Genomic DNA, 19,792 nt, shown 5'->3' on the forward strand with positions numbered 1-19,792 from the left:
ACATCCCTGATTTTAATCGCACCTCCATTGGCGGCCGTGCTTTCAGTTGCCTAGGACCTAAACTCTGGAATTCCCTCCCTAAATCTCTCCGCCTATCTACCTCTCCTCCTTTAAGAAGCTCCTTAAAACCTGCCTCTTTGACCAAGCTTTTGGGCACCTGTCCTAATACGAACAATGACGGACAAGAAAAGACCCGCTGATCCTTCCAGCCTGTCCCACGCAATTGTGATAACGTGTATCACAATATATACACTTCGCACTCTACAACATGTGATTTTCTGGGAAAGGCAAAAAACTAGGTTTTAGAAAAAAAACCAGGCCAATTTGGGGGAAAAAAATCTGGGAAATTCCTTTCCCACCCCTTTGACGATTGAAACTAGTTCAGGAGATCACTCAGCCCCTGATAATTCTATGCATTACATTACCTATCTTTTGTAAAAGGTGATCTCCGCCTCAACCAGCTCTCGCTTGAAGGAATTCAGCGAATTGGCGTCCAGCGCATGAGCTGGCAGCCTGTTCCAGAGGTCCGCTATTCTCTGGGAAAAGAACCATCTCCTGACATCTAACCTAGATCTGGCCTTGTACAACTTAAAATTGTGACCCATGATCATCCCTAGCGTACTTAATTGGAACAAACTGTCAACTGGAACACAATCTATTCCTTTCATCACGTTATAAACCTTATAAATCAGATCACCCCAAAGTCTACGCTTCTGTAAAATGTAGAATCCCAGCTCTTTTAGCCTATCTTGATAACTAAGATGTTTTAAGCTGGGAATTAGTCTAGAGGCCCCCCTCTGCACCATTTCCAAAGCCTCTATCACCCACCATGTGAGGATACCAAAACTGGACACAGTATTCCAAATGAGGCCTGACCCAAGATCTTGTACAAGGGCAAAATTGTATGCTTTGTCTCATAGTCAATTGTCCTATAAATGCACCCCAACACCCTATTTGCTCTCGCTATCGCTTCACGGCATTGCTCATGAACCTTTAGAGACCTAAGCATTAGTACGCCCAGATCTCTTTCTTTCTCCACCTGCTTTAATGCTTTTCCCTGAAGGGTGTGCGTATGTTGAGCATTTGTTCTGCCCACATGCATAACGCTGCACTTCTCCAAATTGAACATAATTTGCCAGTCATGTGCCCAGTCCCCAACACATCAAGGTCCGCCTGAAGCAGTCTGCCATCTTCTGCAGTCCTTATGTGACTCGGTGTCACATTTTGTTTGATAGTGCTCCAGTGAAGCAGCTTGGACGTTTTACTGTGTTGAAGGCATTATTTAAATGCAAGTTGTTGTTTGAGCTTATATGTTGTAAATATTATTAATATTGTTCAGCTGATCACCTTATCCAAATGACCGGCTTTTAAAGCAAGTGCCTAGTCAAAGGAATTCTGAGTTTTTAAAAAAAAACACATTTTCATATAAGCGTTTAGGGTTGTCTCACTGTGAAACAAGATTATGAATTGCATTCCCCACTGTTTATAGCAGGCACGTTCATGTGAACACGATTTGCCTGTTATATGCGATGGCCGGTATAATGAGGTATTGCTATATAACAAGAATGTTGTCGTCGCTCATCAGCATCCGCAGCTCCCTGAACCGCTACCGAATGAACCCCCTTACTGCCGAACCCTAGACCTGACCAAGGACTCTGAGCTCCGCAGCACCAACCTCACCCTGGAGCAGGGAGCAGGACCCGTCATTCAGAAACAAGCCATTACCAGGTAGAGCATCTCAGCAAGATCCAGAGAGGAGGGAAAACACAAACCTCAACTCCTTCACCGAATAACCACGTAAACAACCCAAGCCTCTAATTAGGTCACTAAATTTTGGCTGCTGGGATTATTGTGCATGAAGTGTTATTTTTGTTAAATATAAGTATATTTTAAAAAACATTCTTCATTTTTCATGTGTACTTCACTCATAAAGTATCACAGGGATGATTCTGAAAACTGATCGATTCTGTGCCAAAAGCTGACTGAACCCATGTCATTAACTGAAACTGTAGTACTAATTGCTACTTCGATAATAATTCAATCCTTTTCATTTTTTGCTGTTTTGATGAAAACCATTCAATTTGATACGTAATGAACCCATACCCTGAAAACTTGTTTAATTCACAAGAATATAACAAGAATGTAGTAGATCAACACTGTGAGGTGCGAACTAGTGAGTAAGCACAGCTGCTTCTGCCTGAAATAAACGGAGCACTTAAGTCGCTATAACCAGCAACGTTGAAATTGACGTTGATGCAAATAGCTAATGGTTATTGTTTTTGGCCAATATAAGCGACTGCACGTTTTAAGCGTGGGCGTTTTAAGTGAAGGAGACTGTGGGCTCGATTTTCGGACCCCCGAACGGGTGCGTTCATGGCGGGGGGGCTCCGAAAATCGGGGATTCCCGGGGCGGGTCCGGAGCCCGGCTCCAACCCGCCCACATCCGTGTTCCCCAGTGATGCGCTTACATGCGCGGGCAGCCCCCGCATGTGGGACTCCCGCCGGCAATTAATGCCAGCGGGATGCCACTTAAGGTAATTATTTAGGTACTTCAGGTCGTTTACAGACCTGATTAACATGATATTTTAGGAGGGGTGGGATTTTCCAAACAACTGCGACTGTTTCCTGTACTGGGGGAAACACTCCCAATTGAAATGGACGTGTTGCAGCCATCAGCCTGTGGCAGCTGCAAAGGTCCATTTGACAGGTGGTGGGGGGGGGGGGCGGGGGGGAGACCCTCACTCATTGCAGGAGGCCACTCTGTCACTTTGGACGAAGTTTGGCCTCCACCACCCTCCTCCTAACACTAAAATTCACAAACTTGCACACTTATCCCGGTGTGCAGACATATTTACCTACCTTGTGGACCCCCTCAAATGTACATCTTCCGGATTGGGGCCGCCGTAGTTGCAGTCATGACTTCCTCGGAGGACGAACAGCATCACCAGCCTCGCCGGCCACGCCGTCCACCTCTGACACGTGGAGCTCCACAACACAGTGCTGTGACTCATCCACCTGAAAGCAGGAGGGAGGGCAACCGCAGAGAGAGATGCATCGCAGAAGGCACTACCCTCGCCACAGGGTCCACAGACCGAGGCTCAGCTTCCTGGACCTCTCTGAGCAGCAGTGCATACGGAGGCTCAGAGTCACTCGACATGTAGTCGTGGACATCTGCAGCCTCCTTCATACCGAGCTGCTCCCTGCTGGCTCGAGCACCATCTTCTTACCTGTCGCTGTCAAAGTCACCACTGCCCTCAACAACTTCTCCTTCGCATCCTTCCTGGGTGCCACTGGGGACATCGCCGACGTCTCTGTCGTCTGCACAAAAGAACCCTGCAAATACACCTACACCCACTCTGCAGTGACAGAATGGGTGGCATCAGTTGTGGGTCTTCTTCAGGAAAGGGCATTATTGCCCAAACCAGACAAGATTCGCAAAGACGTGGCAGTAGTGGTGACAATATAATATGTAATGTGAGTTGATCAGAAATCAAATATAAGTAAAAACCATGACAAACCCTCAAACACCCTTGTGCAACCCCTTCATGCTCACAACACGTTTGCCTTACGCTTCCTACTGCACATATGTGATGCATGCCCTGTGGCTGCAGCACAGGTAGTGGCAGGTTGAGTGAGGCTGACCGTGAAAGAGATACATGAGAGGGTGAGTTTGAGATAGAGCCATGAGATTGTATGAGGATTGGGTTGAGTGGTCGTGGTGGGATGAGTACTGGTGAGGTGAGTAAGTGCAGGGAAGATGAGGATGAGCTTTGAGTGTGTGTGAGGAGTGATGTGATAGAGTAGTGTTGACAATGCAGAAGGAGATGTGGGGTGGGGGCGGTGATGTGGCGTACGGAGTGTAGGGGAATGAGTAAGTGTACTCACTTCGGCTGACCTACTTAGGTCATTGGAGCGCCTCCTGCACTGTATGCAGTTGGGCGATATGTTGGTGGTGCTGGTGACCTCCTCTGCCACCTCGAGCCAGGACTTCGTGGTGGCAGAGGCAGGCCACTTCCTCCCGTCCACCGGGGAGAAGACCTCTGTCCTCCCCCTCCTCCTCACCCCATCCAGTAAGACCTGGAGTGAGGCATCATTAAACCTGGGAGCAGCCTTCCCCCTGGGCTGCTCCATGCTGTAATTTTGCCTATTTTCTGCAGCATCAGTCAGTGGAGGACTGCCCCTTAAATAGGGCTCCTCCAGCTGACAGCCTATGATGTGCCTGTGCAGTCCGCCCGCTGCGCAGCTTTCCAGCGCGAAACCCGGAAGCACTGGTAAGTACCTTCAATTAAGCTGCGATTGCGTGCGGAGCACCCCGATTTCACTGGGCGCGTTACCCATGCGCCCAGTCGACCCCCCGCTGCCAACCCGCCTCCCTCCTAATATCGGGCCCTGTATCTCTAAACTTGTACTTATATAATTCTTACAAAGATTCCCTTGTTTTTGCTGAGGAACCAGATTGGATATTTCTTTCTAGAAGTACTTCATGAGTTCTCTAAGAAGAATTCAAAACAAAGGAATTTGTCTGATTTTTTTAAAAATTAAATTCTTGGTGACTGGATCTAGACTTCTAGTACCTTTTTTTGTACTGCTCGATATCTTGCCTATACTGCTTGCTTCTATAAATAATGCGGCCTGTCGTGAAAAGTGTCCAACCTGGCTGACACACAGTGATGAAACACAGTGGAATCCTACATACTATCCAGTAGCAAGTACGCATAAAATGGAGAATTGTTTGCCCGGGGATATGCTGTGTCCCACATACTGTATGCATACGGTTAAGTTTTAGATCATATAGAACACACACCTATGAAAGTGCCTTTTGCAGCGAGAAAAGTACTCGGCACTAGCCTGAATGTGAACGTATATTTCTTTTAATTTTAAAGTTAATATATGTAAAAGGAAAGGCTCCTTGGGGGCTGATGAATACTTTCTGTGCAAAGTACTCTCAAGACGATAACCCTCAGCTTTGCCCTTAAACAGTGGCGTAAGTGTTGTGCACGGTAACCTGTTTTCAATGGTTAAAGGAGGAATGTTGGCCATGGATGAGTTAGTTCTCTTGACCAAGGTGGAAGTAATCAAGGAAATGATTTAGAACTGCGACAAAGCTAATATTTCGTATCTGTAACACTCTTCCTTTGATGTGTATTCTTTCTTGTATCTGTTAGATGTTTGGCATGGTGATAGGGAATAGTCCCAGACTCCAGCGAGCCATTAAAGATCAGGCAAGGGGCTTGCACAGCACCTATCCCATCTCCCTGAGGACCCTTGGGTGAATTATTATGTGGACCGGCTGGTGAATTAAAATTGGAAGTATTTACTCCTTTGGTGGTGGTAACATGTTCTCATTGGATAATTCATCAAAAAGCTAATATGATTAAAGTCTTTCTCTTAACTAGTTTTTATTATTTCTATAGGCAGCTGAAGGTCACATGACCTATTCATTTGGATGAAGCAAGGAGAAGCATCATGTCATCATGTGTCTCAAGCAGATCTGCTGCTAAGAGGCCTGTTAGCAGAGATGAGCAATGTGGTAAGAAGCAGCTAGACATTAGTTGTAGTCTATCATCCCTGAACATTGACTTAGGCATGGAGTCTTTCATCATTGTTACAGAATATGATCAGAGTGCCTCTGGCAGCGAACTAGACCAAAACGGAGAAGGAATGCTGGAAGATGAAATTATGCAAGAGAGTAATGAAGAGATCAGATCATCCTGTGATAAAGTTTCAGGACGATTAGAAAGAGCTCAATCAGAAGATGTCCGAGTACCTAGAGTCAAGCTAAATATGTCCAATCGGAAACTATCTCTTCAAGAAAGGTCCAATTTAACTCAGTTATCTGCCAGCGGCTCAGCCATTAATGGACGTTATATTGATCCTTCTTTGCCATATTCTCCAATTACATCGCCACATTCTTCTCCTCGGTTGCCTCGTCGACCAACAGTGGAGTCTCATAGAGTGTCTATTACAGATCTGCAGGTAGGTTTATCTTCCTTGATGAATTAATGTATCAGAACAGCAATGCTGTAATGTATTTACATGAAATAAATATGTATATTGTTCAAATTCATTGAAGTAGAGTCCATTTGAAAATCTCGTTATAGACAAAAATATTTCTCTGAACAAATGCAATTTATCCTTAATATGATAGATATACTTAGTTATCAGATTGGGGAATTGTTTCAGTTCAGATGCCAATGAAGAAAATAAAACTTTGGTTGTTGCAAGTGTATTGTGCAAATGCTGTCATTGAAGTGAATTAAAGACACATTCACCTAAATGAATAAAATGGAAAGACCACAGTGTGAGGGAATCTGAAAAATTAATTTGGTGTTATACGTTACTGTTTCTCAACAATACATTTTCAATAGCTATATGCAAAGAATTAATATTGTACAAAGAGGCTACAGGCATTCCAAAGTTATGGGAAAAGCCTAAATGGTCATTGTTAATAAAAAGAAACAAACATGAAATATTTCAGTGGTTTGTTTTTCAGAACCAATATCTACTATTGCATAATATTCAAAGTTTGAAATGTGTTCCAGAAATGGGTAGTAAAATGCTGCATAGTGTGAATACTGCTGCACATTTATTTTCAGTTCTTCAGTAAATACCTGTATTGTTTATTCTGGCAGATTATCATTCTTATAATAACGCAAACTGCATTATCAACTCAGCATCCCATGTAGAAAACCTGAAACAAATTCATCTGGATTCTTGGGACCTTGTGGATCTGTATGGCTCAGTTACTCACTGGATTAACTCATTGAGTTGTTACTGGAGTTTCTTCCAGGCGTTTGACTGATTTGTTTGGGAGGCATGGTGACATGGCTGAGTGCATCTCCTTCATCACATCAATCATAGTAGCTGTGATGATGCATCCTGTCTGGCTTGTTTCTGAAGTGGCCCATTTTTCCTGAAGTGAGTTTTCCCACTGCTGCACATCAAACTGTAAGCTTCAAAACCAGTGTGAAACTGGAGCACAAAGCTTGCCACAGCTCTCAAGGATTTCACTGTATAGTGACCCAAGATAGAAATTCATGTGTACACTTTGGGTGAGGACAGGATTGGACTTGGCTGTGATCTCTTTCTCTCCACCACCACCCCCCCCCCCCCAAAACACAGGCATACTGGTTGTGGCATCAGAGGGTAACCAGCATATATGGAGCTATAAATCTTGAGTGAACATTTTCAGAAAGGGCAGGAGGGGGGAGAGAGAAATGTTTTTTTCTTCAAAAGAAAAGGGGTGTAAATGTTTACTTGTGCCTATCAGCATTATTAAGATCACTCGATAGATGTTATCTATGCTAAAGGATATACATAGCAAATACTGTTAAGAGATGAAAGATGGCACAAATGACAAAACTTATGAGAAGAGATTAACGATAGACAGGTATGACTTTTTAAATCACCCTGCCATTTAGTTTTCATCCAAGTTTCAGGTGGCAGCACCTAGTAAGCTGGCTTCTACCTACATGTGTGTATTCTGTGCACTCGAGGATCTGTGAAAAGTAGGCTTTATAAAAACTGTTGAATATGGCTCTTCTTACTGCTTATCCCCACATTAGGCAGTACCATCTAACCCAGAAGTTCCCTAACTTGGGGGGCAAGCAACAAGATAATGGGTGGGGGGGGGGGGGGGGAAACGAGGAAGACGCTGGCTGTAACTCACGAACCGGTAATTCCTGCAATGTGTACTTTCTCCATTAGTGGCGCTGTAGCACTCCCCTCAACTCTCAGGCTGATTCCCAACTCTGCTCTCTCAAAAACTCATGCATCCCCTGCAAAGAGTTCCAGTTTACAGGTATTTTCAATTCTCCTCAATTTAAATGCGTTTTATTTATTTAAAAAAAAATTGATTGCCTTCTGGCCTCTACTCTGTGCAGCATAAATTTCTTTTTGGAAGTGCCCACGCATCTTGGGGTCCTCGCTGCTGTAGAGAAGTAAATAAATAGGATCAAGTCATGAACCCCTCCGCACGCCCACCCCGCCCCCCCCCCCCAATCTGCTTCAAAAATATGTTAAAAGGTTCTTTGTCCCGAGTTCTGCAATTCTGTGGAGCATCTGTTTTTATTTGTTGAAGTCCTCATGAGCCTTTGAATCGCCATGATGTTTTAGAGGGACTGTTAGATAAATAGTCCTCTTTAAAAATTTGTCTCAACTTGAAAAATTACTTTATTGCCCAGTATTCTACTTTGCCCTGCTTGGATTTCATAGGAACATTAGGAACAGGAGTAGGCCATTCGAGCCTGCTCCGCCATTCAATTAGATCATGGCTGATCTGTACCTCAACTCCATTTACCTGCCTTTGCTCCATACTCTTTGATACTTTTAACCAACAAAAAAAATCAATCTATCTCAGTCTTGAAAGCTCCAATTGTCTTATCGTCCACAACCTTTTGAGAGAGTTCCAGATTTCTGCTACCCTTTGTGTGAAAAAGTGCTTCCTGATTCCGTTCTTAAATGGTATAGCTCTAATTTTAAGATTATGTCCCCTTGTTCATGTTGCTGCATTTTTGCTATCTTCCTAAATTGAGGAATAAATTAATAATGGCATCTGCACTCATGAGTCCTCGATGTTTGCACAAAAAATTAAACTTGTATTTCATCCAACGATTCATTACTCTCTGTTCCACCCCTAAACAACCTGATCATAGACCTTTTCTAGTTCCGCCTGCAGGGAATTGTTCATCCTGCACCTGGCTCGCACATTCAACCCGAAGAGAGGAGAAGTCACCCAGGTTTTTTGATGTTTTCTGGAACATAACCTGAAAGGATGAGCAATTGGAGTAATGGTATTTTGGTAAAACCTAATGGTATTACCCTTAAATGACTTAGCCAAATTATCAGAAGTATAGATCATTTCAGTAGACATTAATTGAACTGTAATGATTTATAAAATATGGAAATTGGAGAATATATGAACAGAGATTTGCTAGTATACTGGTAATGCAGGTCATCACAGTGATCGTGAAAGGCATGATTTCATTGCTTGTCCTTTTATTGGCAGATTTACTGATTGCTCATACTTAACTTGTAACTTTCATATGTATCTTATTTGTAATTTTGCAAGCTGCTTTGCTCACATTTGATTTGTATGTTCCCCCTCCACCCCATTTTTATACACCCCCCCCCCCCCTCCACCCCATTTTTACACACCCCCTCTCTCTCTGGTCCCTTTCTCTCCGCCCCCCCGCCTCGGGCTGGAGGGTGGTGTTCCCCAGGGGTTGGTACCAGGACCACTGCTTTTTTTTGCTCTTTATTAGTGACTTGGACTTGGGTATGCAGTGCACAATTTCAAAATTTGCAGATGACACAAAACTTGGAAGTGTAGTAAACAGTGAGAAGGATAGTAATAGACTGCAAGAGGACGTAGACAGGCTGGTGAAACGGGCGGACACACGGCAGATGAAATTTAATGCAGAGGAGAGCGAAGTGATACATTTTGGCAGGAAGAATGAGGAGAGGCAATATAAACTAAATGGTACAATTCTAAAGGGGGTGCAGGAACAGAGAGACCTGGCGGTATATGTGCACAAATCTTTGTAGATGGCAGGACAGATTGAGAAAGTGGTTAAAAAAGCATACAGGATTCTGGGCTTTATAAATCGAGGCATAAGAGTATGAAAGCAAGGAAGTTATGTTGAACCTTTATAAAACACTGGTTTGTCCACAACTGGAGTGTTGTGTCCAATTCTGGGCACTGCAACTTTAGGAAGGATGTGAAGGTCTTGGAGAGGGTGCTGAAAAGATTTACTATAATGGTTCCAGGAATGAGGGACTTCAGTTACGTGGATAGACAGTAGAAGCTGGGGTTGCTGCCCTTAGTGCAGAGAAGGTTGAGAGGAGATTTGATAGAAATGTTCAATATCATGAAGGGTTTAGATAAAGTATATAAAGAGAGACTGTTCCCATTGACAGAAGGTCTAGAACCAGAGGACACACATTTAAGGTGATTGGCAAAAGAACCAAAGGCGACATGAGGAAAATCGTTTTTACGCAGCGAGTAATTATGATCTGGAATGCGCTGCCTGAAAGGATGGTGGAAGCAGATTCAGTCGTGGCTTTCAAAAAGGAATTGGATAAATGCTTGAAGGGATAAAGTTTGCAGGGCTGTGGGGGAATGGGGCTGGCACTGGCTTGATGGGCCGAATGGCCGCCTTCTGTGCTGTAAGCATTCTGTGATTCTATGATATGAGTATGAAATGTAATTAATGCTACCTCAGTACTTCAGGCAGTGGATATGTTGTCATGCCAAAGAATTCAATGGACTCTATAGTTTCGACCTTGACTTTTTTAGAATTAACAAAATCTAGTGCACTGTCAGCAGCTAAGATGGAAAAATCTGTCAGCTTTTAAACTGAGAATACTACTGGTGCCTGATTCATGATTGAAGGACTGTTAAAGACAGCAGTAACGTATTTAGAATAGGTGGGTGCATTCTGTTGTTTTGGCATAAATTTGTACTCTCAGATTATAATAAGCCGCATAAGTATGCTGCATCAGTTCTTTTCATTACTGAACTGGTTTTTCTGTAGAAACTTAAGTGTGAGTACACAAGAAAAATATGGAAGGAATGAAACAAATTTAAATAATATTTAAAATTCTGCTTCACTTCCACCCCCTCCCGCCCCCCTGGCCCCACCTGCCACCCACCAATTGACTCAGTTGGTAAAGGGAAGTGGCAACAGCAGTGATGGATAAAAAGGCAGCAGAGGCAAAGTGAGTTATAGAGAACAAGTGATTGCCAGAGAAACAGACCAGTCCAGGCCAGCAATCAGAGCAAAAAGGCAAATAAGGTACAGGCAGCTAGAAAAGTTTTGCAAGTCAGATTTGAGTGTGTGTGCGTGGACATGGGTGTGGAACAGGGGCCTACATTTCTTCACGTGCAGGGCAGTTTGTATTTTTGGTGTATTTATAACCATATGCAAGGAAATCCAGAACAAGAAGTTATAAGCTTAAAATTAGAGCTTGGCCATTTAGGAATAAAATCAGGAAGCAATTTTTCACACGAAGGGTAGTGGAAAACTGGAACTCGCTCCCCAAAAAGGCTGTGGATGCTGGATCTATTAAAATTTTCAAGACTGAGATTAATAGATTTTTGTCAGGTAAGGGTATTAAGGGATATAGAACTAAGGCAGGTAAATGAAGTTGAAGTTGTGGCACGTAGATCTGGACACCTGCTCCAAAAAGTTAAACATCACTGGCTTAATGGGCAAAGGCACTACCAGATGTAGCATTTAACTATACAGACCAGAAGGTTCCTAATTCTATTCCCAGTCTGTGTCAAATTAGCTGGGCCCTGTTGGGGCACCAGCTGTGGTGATATAATTGGCCTTGACACCCTTGAATTATGAAAGGCCAGAGTAACCAAGCTTTCAATCTTTGCTGGAAAGTGTGCATGTGTAGCAGTCTATAATGCCTTCTACAGTCAAATAGCCTGTTGACACTATCTAGGCTCACATGTAGAATGGTTACTTGGGTAAGTTAGCAGAGCTTTGCTGCCACAGCAATTGTACTGTGGCACGAGTCAGCTTCAGAAAAGAATGGGGAGGAAGAAAATTGACAGGAAAATTTTTAAAAATCAGGAGGCAGTAAGTAGACGCCAAGACAGTTCCCCGCTGAGCACAGAGAAAGTTAAGGTCAGTTCAAACTGGTTGCTCTAAGCAGCTCCTAGTGGCCTGTTTGGTGCAAGTATTTGCATATGCCTTAGAGCAGGTCACCTGGCCACCATGGCTAAAGAGAGCCTAAAGAAGGTAAACAAAATTTGGGATAAGATTGATAATGAACATTAGAGCACTAGAACTCGGAGTAGAATGATTGTAGCTTCAGTCCCCACTCAGCTTGATTTTTGATCTGAGCTATGGTGAGCAGAGTCTGCTGAACCTCCCTGCTGGAAGAGGGGAAAATGAGAAGGAAGACTCATGCCTGGGCAGCACTTGGCAGCTGCTTGTGGTCAAATATCAGGGCATTTGTGGCCTGCCTCTTGGTAGCATAGGCATGGAGATCAGGCATGCTGAAGATAGGCCATAACTTACAAAGAAAAAAGTATGTAAAGTTAATTAAAAAAGGAAAGAAAGCAAAAAGGGAAAGTCTTATGAGGACCGTGTGTAAAAATCTATGTTTATTTCATTTACTATCAGTTGCATAGACAGCAACCTGCAGAGTAGATTATATGCTTTGGACATCAAGGTTACAAATATAGAATTATTCACTAGCTACAGCTACTCGAGAGCTCCTGGACAAGTCTGGCATCCCTTCATTTTTTTGGTCAAATGCAAATGTCGTGCCTACAGTCACTCATTTTGTCAGCCATCCAGTCATCAGCATCATATCCTGTAGCTTGAAGAGTCTTTCCTCCAGTCTCCCATCAACCTACTCCACTACCTAGAGCTACCTGTCCATGTATAGTTACTCACCAAATCAATCCAATCACTCACCCACCCACACACATCCAGTTAATTAGTCTTACACCCACATAGTCCTCATTCACACACTACCACTGTGTCACTCTCACACCCACATAGTCCTCATCCATGCACACATGGGGAAGCAATGCAAATACATTATTCACAATTTAATAACCTATATTCCATTTTATAGGCATGAACAGAATACAGTGATCATCCGAAGCAAGATGTAGCTCCATCCATGGTGACATTTTAATATAGAAAGCTGTTTCTGAAAATGTCCTTTTTAGATTTTGTCAAAAATGGAGCTTCTGAAAACAATTGTTCAGATTTTACTTGCTGGGGTCAGTAAATCAGTTGCCAGTACAGTATAACTAAACACAGCATAAGTTTGTGTCATGAACTATGGCTAATTTCTGCTTTCTTGCTTGCAGAAAAGATTTAGGATGATACCAGAACTGAAAGGTTATACATATTAGCCTACCTTCAGGCTGGGGCTCTTTTCTCTAGAAAAGAGAAGACTGAGGGGTGACCTGACAGAGGTCTTTAAGATTATGAAAGGGTTTGATAGGATGGATGTAGAGAAGATTTTCCACTTGTGGGGGAGACCAGAACTAGGGGCTGTAAATATAAGATAATCACTAATAAATCCAGCAGGGAATTCAGGAGAAACATCTTTACCTAGAGAATGGTTAGAATGTGAAACTTGCTACCACAAGGAGTAGTTGAGGCAACTAGCATAGATGCATTCAAGGGGTAGCTAGATAAACACATGAGGGAGAAATGAATAGAAGGATATGTTGATAGGGTTAGATGAAGAAAGGTGGGAGGTGGCTCGTATGTAGCATAAACACCAGCATGGACCTGTTGGGCCGAATGGCCTGTTTCTGAGCTGTACATTCTGTGTAATTCTATGTATACTTACTATGTGCAAACAAGTAAGATTAACAACTCTACAGTGTAGATTTTCCATTACGTCCCCCAGTGCTGGACAGAACTAGTGTACCCAAAGTGTACTGCTCCTGTTGAGGCAAAGGAGCACTGGGATTTACCCAGCCACAGGCTTGCCTCCTGGCCAACAGAATGGGCAGGAAATTGAAACACAGCTGCAAGTTTCTCAACGCTGCAGCTGCATATTGAACCTCCGAGATTGAGATTGTCTGGCTCCTGATGGAAATTGGATCTAAACATAGTAGGAGGGGGTTTCAAGTTTTAAAAAGAATTACTGACTTTTGAATATTCAGCCTGCTCCTACAACCCTTACAGACCTTCTGGTCAACAGGGGACCGGGGCAAGCCACAGAACTATGTTTCTCTGGGGATGCAGCCAGCATTTCCTTTTTAAACATGCACGACATTTAGCACCATTCTTACGCTACAGAAGTCAACTGTAGATGGTTCTCCCGTGGTTCTCCCTTTGTTGAGCTGCCAGATGGGCTGGTGGGTAAAGGCACAAGCCATCGTAGTATTAAGCCACACAAACTGTAAAGTTCAGGTTCAATTCTTGGCTTATGCTGAGTAAGCTGACCTCAGCCTGAGCAGTGTTAGGGGTGCTACAATTGATTTCAGTACGCCTTGGCTAGCGAAGGAAAAAAATCATTCAGGGTTCCCACTCCTAATAACTATGCAGCAGCCATTGTTGGGAAATGCACACGTGGACATTGTGTTTGGCTATGATGCCCTCCAAAGTTGCATAACCTGCCAACATTTTAGACTCCTACTTGAAGAGTAGCTTTTTGGGTAAGATACTAAAGGGGAACCCACATCTGTGGAATATACCCCAGCAAGAGTCAATCTCTTCAGAAAAAGAAAATAGTCAAAGTTTACCATTAAGTAATACATTTGGCTTAAGTTATAACATCAAAGTTGGAAGTCTAAAACTTTAACTCTACTGTACAGAATAAATCAATTCATGAACTCTAGAATGTGGTACACATATTTAGGGAATTAACCTCTTAATTCAGCTGGTCCTGTTTCTCTGCGCCATGTCACTGAGTCAGCTGTAGTGATGGGCTTTGTGGTGTATTTGTCACTGTACCTCATGTTGCTCGGGACGTGGAATTTAGCTGGATGTGAACAGTGATGCAGAGCTGTGACCTGTTCATCCTACGACCACATAAAAAAAGTATCCTTACTATGGTAGAAGTTAGTCCATTTGATTTGGTTTAAAGTAACTTCTGGGGAGTAGGCACACATTACCGATGGAAAAATTGAATTAATATTGATTCTACTACCAACAATGTTAAATGAATACCTACACCTCCTTCAAATCCTTTCTGTGAACAAAATTTAATGTGTAACCATAGAAACAAAGACACCAAGTGGTTTGAGCTATTCTTTACCTCTGATACTTAATACAGATATTTATTGCTTCTCCCCATAGCAACTATATGTTAATTGGTTTCTTGCATATAAGCAAGCCGCACATGGAAGTTGCAAGTTCAGTAAATAATATGTGGGAGCCATGGTGATTAATCAGTCCAAATGACACATGCATATCGGTTGTGATCTAGTCTTCAAGAATTTATCATCTTTGTAATAATTATGCATTAGAGTTAGTCCAAATGAGGTATAAGATCAAGGTAAAACCTACCAGATTTGGAAAAAATATTTTCTGGAATTAGATTCAAAAAAATTTATAAAAATGAAATATGCCCTCAGAAAATGTACACCAAAGATATGATGATCATGGGTTCAGTTATTTGATAGAATTTACAGCACAGAAGGAACCGCAAGTGTCACCTGTGGCTCAGTGGGTAGCACTCTTGCCTCTGAGCCAGAATGTTGTGGGTTTGAGTCCCACTCCAGAGACTTGAGCACAAAATCTAGGCTGACACTCCAGTGCAGTACTACCTGTTCTCTGAGGTGGATGTATAAGATCCCATGGCACTATTTTGGAGAAGAGCAGGGGAGTTCTGGCCAATATTTATCCCTCAACCAACATCACTAAAACAGGATATCTGGTCATTACCTCATTGCTGTTTGTGGGAGCTAGCTGTGTGCAAATTGGCTGCTGCGTTTCCAACGTTACAATAGTGGCTACACTTCAAACGTACTTCATTTGCTGTAAAACGCTTTGAGGCATCCTGAGGTCATGAAAGGTGCTATATAAATGCGACTTTCTTTTTATTGCGCCAGTGCTAGCTCTTCAACTGGAGCTATCTAATTCCATTTCAATGTCCGTATCCTTTTATATTCTTCCTTTTCAAATACTATCCAATTCCCTTTTAACTGATGTTAAATTGTCTGTTTTTATAGACATTTGTGGCCAAGCGTTTCATGTTCCAATAACCATCTATATCAAAAGAATTCTTCTAACTTCCCCCCTCATTCTTCTGGTGATAATTTCTGAATCTGTACCCAGTTTTACAGATTAACAACCGGCATAAATAATCTCGCTATTTACCCTCTGAAAATCTTTCACAATTTTGAAAACCTTTTTTAAATCCCCATAAACTTCTCTGTTCCAGTGAAAAAGCTCCAATTTTTTAAGTCTTTCTTAATGTCCTATTTGGCTTACCAGCAGGCAGCAATCAGTTTTTCTGGTTCATTTTCATTTCTTTTGCTCTTTTCTCTTTCAGCTGTCTCCAGTTCTTTGTCCGTCTCTTCTCTTCTGCTTCTCTCTACTGTTTTGCTTCTCTTTCTGTGTTTCTTTCTGCTTTCTCTGTCCTTTTCTCTCTGCCTTTTCCTCTCTGTCGTTTATTTTGTTGGTGACAGATGCAGAATGTCAGTTGAGAAGATATCTAGTATAGCTGCGGATTAAAATGTTTTCTGCCTGTCGCCTGTGGGTAGCTTCAGGCCAAATTTTCCGCTGGTGGGTTCAGAGCCCTAGTCAAGGGAGGCTGACGGAGCCTTTGGGGCCACTGTTGGTGGGAGGAGGAAGGATCAGAGCCACAAGCTGCATTTTCCAGTAGTCAGTGCGAGGTACTGGTCAGGGGAGAGATTACCAGGGCTCTAGACTGGCTGGTTACAGCTGCCTTTCAGGCCACAGGTGACGGATCCGGGCTGCAGGGCACATTTTCTGGTGATGGGATGCCAGTCTGGGGAGGATTGAGACCTGGGTCACAGGTTGGCATCAGGTTAGCAGGAAGCAATTGCATCAAGGAAACCAGCAATGAGAAGGGAGTGGTGCTGTGGGCCATAATGCTGATAACTGGCCGTGACTGAAAGCTAAGTATAATACAACTATGTGCAAACTTAAACATCATCAGCTAAACCTAATATACACGCATGACGGAAATAGCATAACATGACCTTCCTGTAAATACAGGAAGTGTTGACTATATGTATAATTTAATACACTGATAAATGTGTGATTTAATCTTTATTCATAATGCAGGAAATCTCTGGTTTTAATTATTGTAATTGCTAATTCCAAATTATTTAACTTATTTAATTTGCCTACATCATCACTACACTTCAAAGTAATTCCTTGTAAAGCACTTTGAGTTTTTCCTGAGAAACATGATTAAGTGTTATATTAGTACAATTTTTTTCTAACTTTATTTGCTGGAGTTTAACCAACACAGATGTGATATTTAAGTTACTTTATGATGTCTTATTGTGTATGTGTATGTATATTAAGCAAAATTATTCTTTTACTATAGATTACTCAATGGCAACCATAATTACTTCTGTGGTGCTCATTGCTCTGCTTTATACCGCAGCATTGTACCCCCAAGAACCAGAAAAAGAATGAATTTCACAATTTTATAATACTCTATTTAATTGTTCCACTCACATAATGAATTAAGTTGACAGAAGTTTTGTGCTCAGCACTCAATATATCTGCAGGGATTTGACATTTGTTTCAGCTGCTTATGCCAGTTGTGCCAGGGTGAGAAATGTAGGTGGTTATATTTTATTTCCAGCCCCTCAACAGTAGCAAATTTCAGACATTGTTCTCTTAGATGTTTGGCCTACTCCTTGAGATGCAGAGTAAGTCTTCTCTGGCTCCCATAATATATCCCAGGCTGAATGCAGCTTCATTGAACGACGTAAATGATTATAAAAAGGGAGAAAAACTTAAAATGGAATTACTGAATGGCATCTGGCTAAATGTCAATTATATATTTTTTGGGGTTGGGGAGGTCATTCGTGCTCAGAGAATTAGAAGCAGTATTATTGGGATATTCCATTTTTTATTATTGGTTCAAAATATTAAATCATTTACATGGCACCTCCCCTTTTCTTCCCCATCCAACATGACCGCTTTCCATCATCTGCCATCATTTAACCAGTCGGGCAAACCAGCCTCCACATTTGTCTTTCCACATTTTGATCGGACTCGGCTATGTTTGTCATAACAGCAACGATGGAAGTGATAGTTTTTCTTTTTCAGATACAGTTGATCTGCCTAGTGGCCTTGCTAGGAATTGCTAAAATTCAGCATAGTTATGGCTGGCACATTGAAGTGTGAAGCAGTCCTCAGATTTAAGGTTCAAGGGGTTAAATTATGAGGACAAGTAGCATAAACTTGGGTTGTATTCCCTTGAGTTTAGAATGTTGATTGGTGATCTAATTGAGGTGTTTAAAATGGTAAAAGGATTCAATAAAGTAGATACAGAGAAGCTATGTCCTCTGGTGGGGGACTCCAGAACAAGTGGAATTTTAATCTTAAAATTACAGCTAGGTCATTCAGGAGTGAAATCAGGAAGCACTTTTTCACAAAAAGGGTAGTGAAAATGTGGAATTCTCTCCCCGAAAACGCTGTGGATGCTGGGTCAATTGAAATTTTCAAGACTGATCGACAGATTTTTATTAAGTAAAGATATCAAGGAATATTGGCCAAAGACGGGTAAATGGAGTTGAGGTACAGACCAGCCATGATCTAATTGAATGGCAGAACAGGCTTGAGGGTCTGAATGGCCGCCTCCTGTTCCTTTGTTACTAATTTCTGTATTTTCTGCCATTTTCATTCATTTCGTGTATACTGAGTTCTTAATTCTATACAGTTTTCTGTCTTCATCTATTTTTGATAATTATATTTCAGTTTTTTCATCATATTTCATTGTGCAGATACGCTGTTCCTTTTTAATGTTATCTTTTATATTCTATTTATAGATTTATTTCTTTTGAATTTTTTATCTTACAGTGTATTCCCACAGTTTTTCGGGTTTCCTTTCCTTACCCTGTCCCATGGGCAGGGTCTTCTACTGCTGTAATTGGTGAGATTCTGACCTCGTTCTTATTACCGCAATGAGAATGGTGTAATGGGTGGTCTTTACCCAGGCAGCAGCAATCCTCAGTTACATTGTACCCAGAATTCTTAGCAGGAGGGCAATGTTACAACTTTTGTTGTGACCATAGGAATAAGAAATTTAAAAAAAAAAAATTACTGGAAAAAATGAGTCATATAATTAAGGACTGATTCCATCACTTTTGATTAGTTCCTTTTTAAGGGAAAATCTGTCTGTAACAAAAACAAATTCAGCTGATAGCTGCTTCATATTGATATCATGTTTGTAAGTATGAGTCACCCCACTATAACTGAACTAGCGCTTATACAGATACAAATATTTTGCTTCAAATACCATAAATTCCTTGTTTTTAAAGCTTGTGATTTCTTCTTATCGAACTTAGGCAATTTTTAAACTATCCTTTTAAGTTTATACTGTTGTACAGAATTTCTAACTGAAAGCCTTAAAAAAATGAGTGCCATATTTACTGGAGCAGGGAACGTTAAGGGGGGGGACTAGTTAGCGTTCAAAGCTATGAGAAGGTTTGAGAGAATCAATAGTGAAAGATTATTACCACTTGTCTGAACAATTAACAAGGGAGCATAAATGCAGGATTAGTACTAGAAATATAAAGGGGGAGGTTAATATGAATTAATAGGATCTAGAATGCTTTAGTAGAAGCAGCTATTAAAACTGAGTCAATCACAACATTTAAGAGGATATGAAATAAAACAAGAAAAATATTGAAGAATGAAAGAGCATGGAAATGGGATTACAATAGATGGGTCCAGTAGGGAGGCTAACATAGACACAATGGGTCTTCTGTACCGAAATTCTATGAAAACATTTTCTGAAGGTTTTTATTAACCCTTTGTTGTAACCCTTTGATTTCAGCTAGTCCTGTTGTATTTGTTAAGCTAGCCACATTCAGATTGACGCTCTCATAATGAAGGTATTTTAAATTCAAATTAATTTGCTGATAGTAAATCAGTGTGAATAAATAAAAAACCTGTTATTGTTTGTAACCGATGTTAATCTGCTAATCTAGTTAAAGGGCTTGCATGTACCCTGTCACACATTAAATGTATAGGGTGGCACATTAAATATGTTCATAACACACACAAATCAAATGTCACAGTTTTCTGATCTCAAATAAGCTTCGTAAGCTACAAACAGATCAGGAAAGTAAACGTGGCTGAAGGATTGG

General features: G+C 41.7%; 1 protein-coding gene across 2 annotated transcripts in view; it reads left to right on the forward strand.

Moving 5' to 3' along the window:
• The window catches only part of LOC137342131 (calcium/calmodulin-dependent protein kinase kinase 2-like), a 90,277-nt gene that overhangs the window by 25,714 nt on the left and 44,771 nt on the right, over window positions 1–19,792 (forward strand). For both annotated transcript variants that reach the window (XM_068005818.1, XM_068005819.1), the window contains exon 2: window positions 5,415–5,976. In XM_068005818.1, the coding sequence (XP_067861919.1) occupies window positions 5,467–5,976 (510 nt within the window). In that variant the 5' untranslated portion in view covers window positions 5,415–5,466. The remainder of the gene's footprint in view (window positions 1–5,414; window positions 5,977–19,792) is intronic.

This window comes from Heptranchias perlo, chromosome 25 (assembly GCF_035084215.1).
Source record: "Heptranchias perlo isolate sHepPer1 chromosome 25, sHepPer1.hap1, whole genome shotgun sequence".
Taxonomy (NCBI): domain Eukaryota; kingdom Metazoa; phylum Chordata; class Chondrichthyes; order Hexanchiformes; family Hexanchidae; genus Heptranchias; species Heptranchias perlo.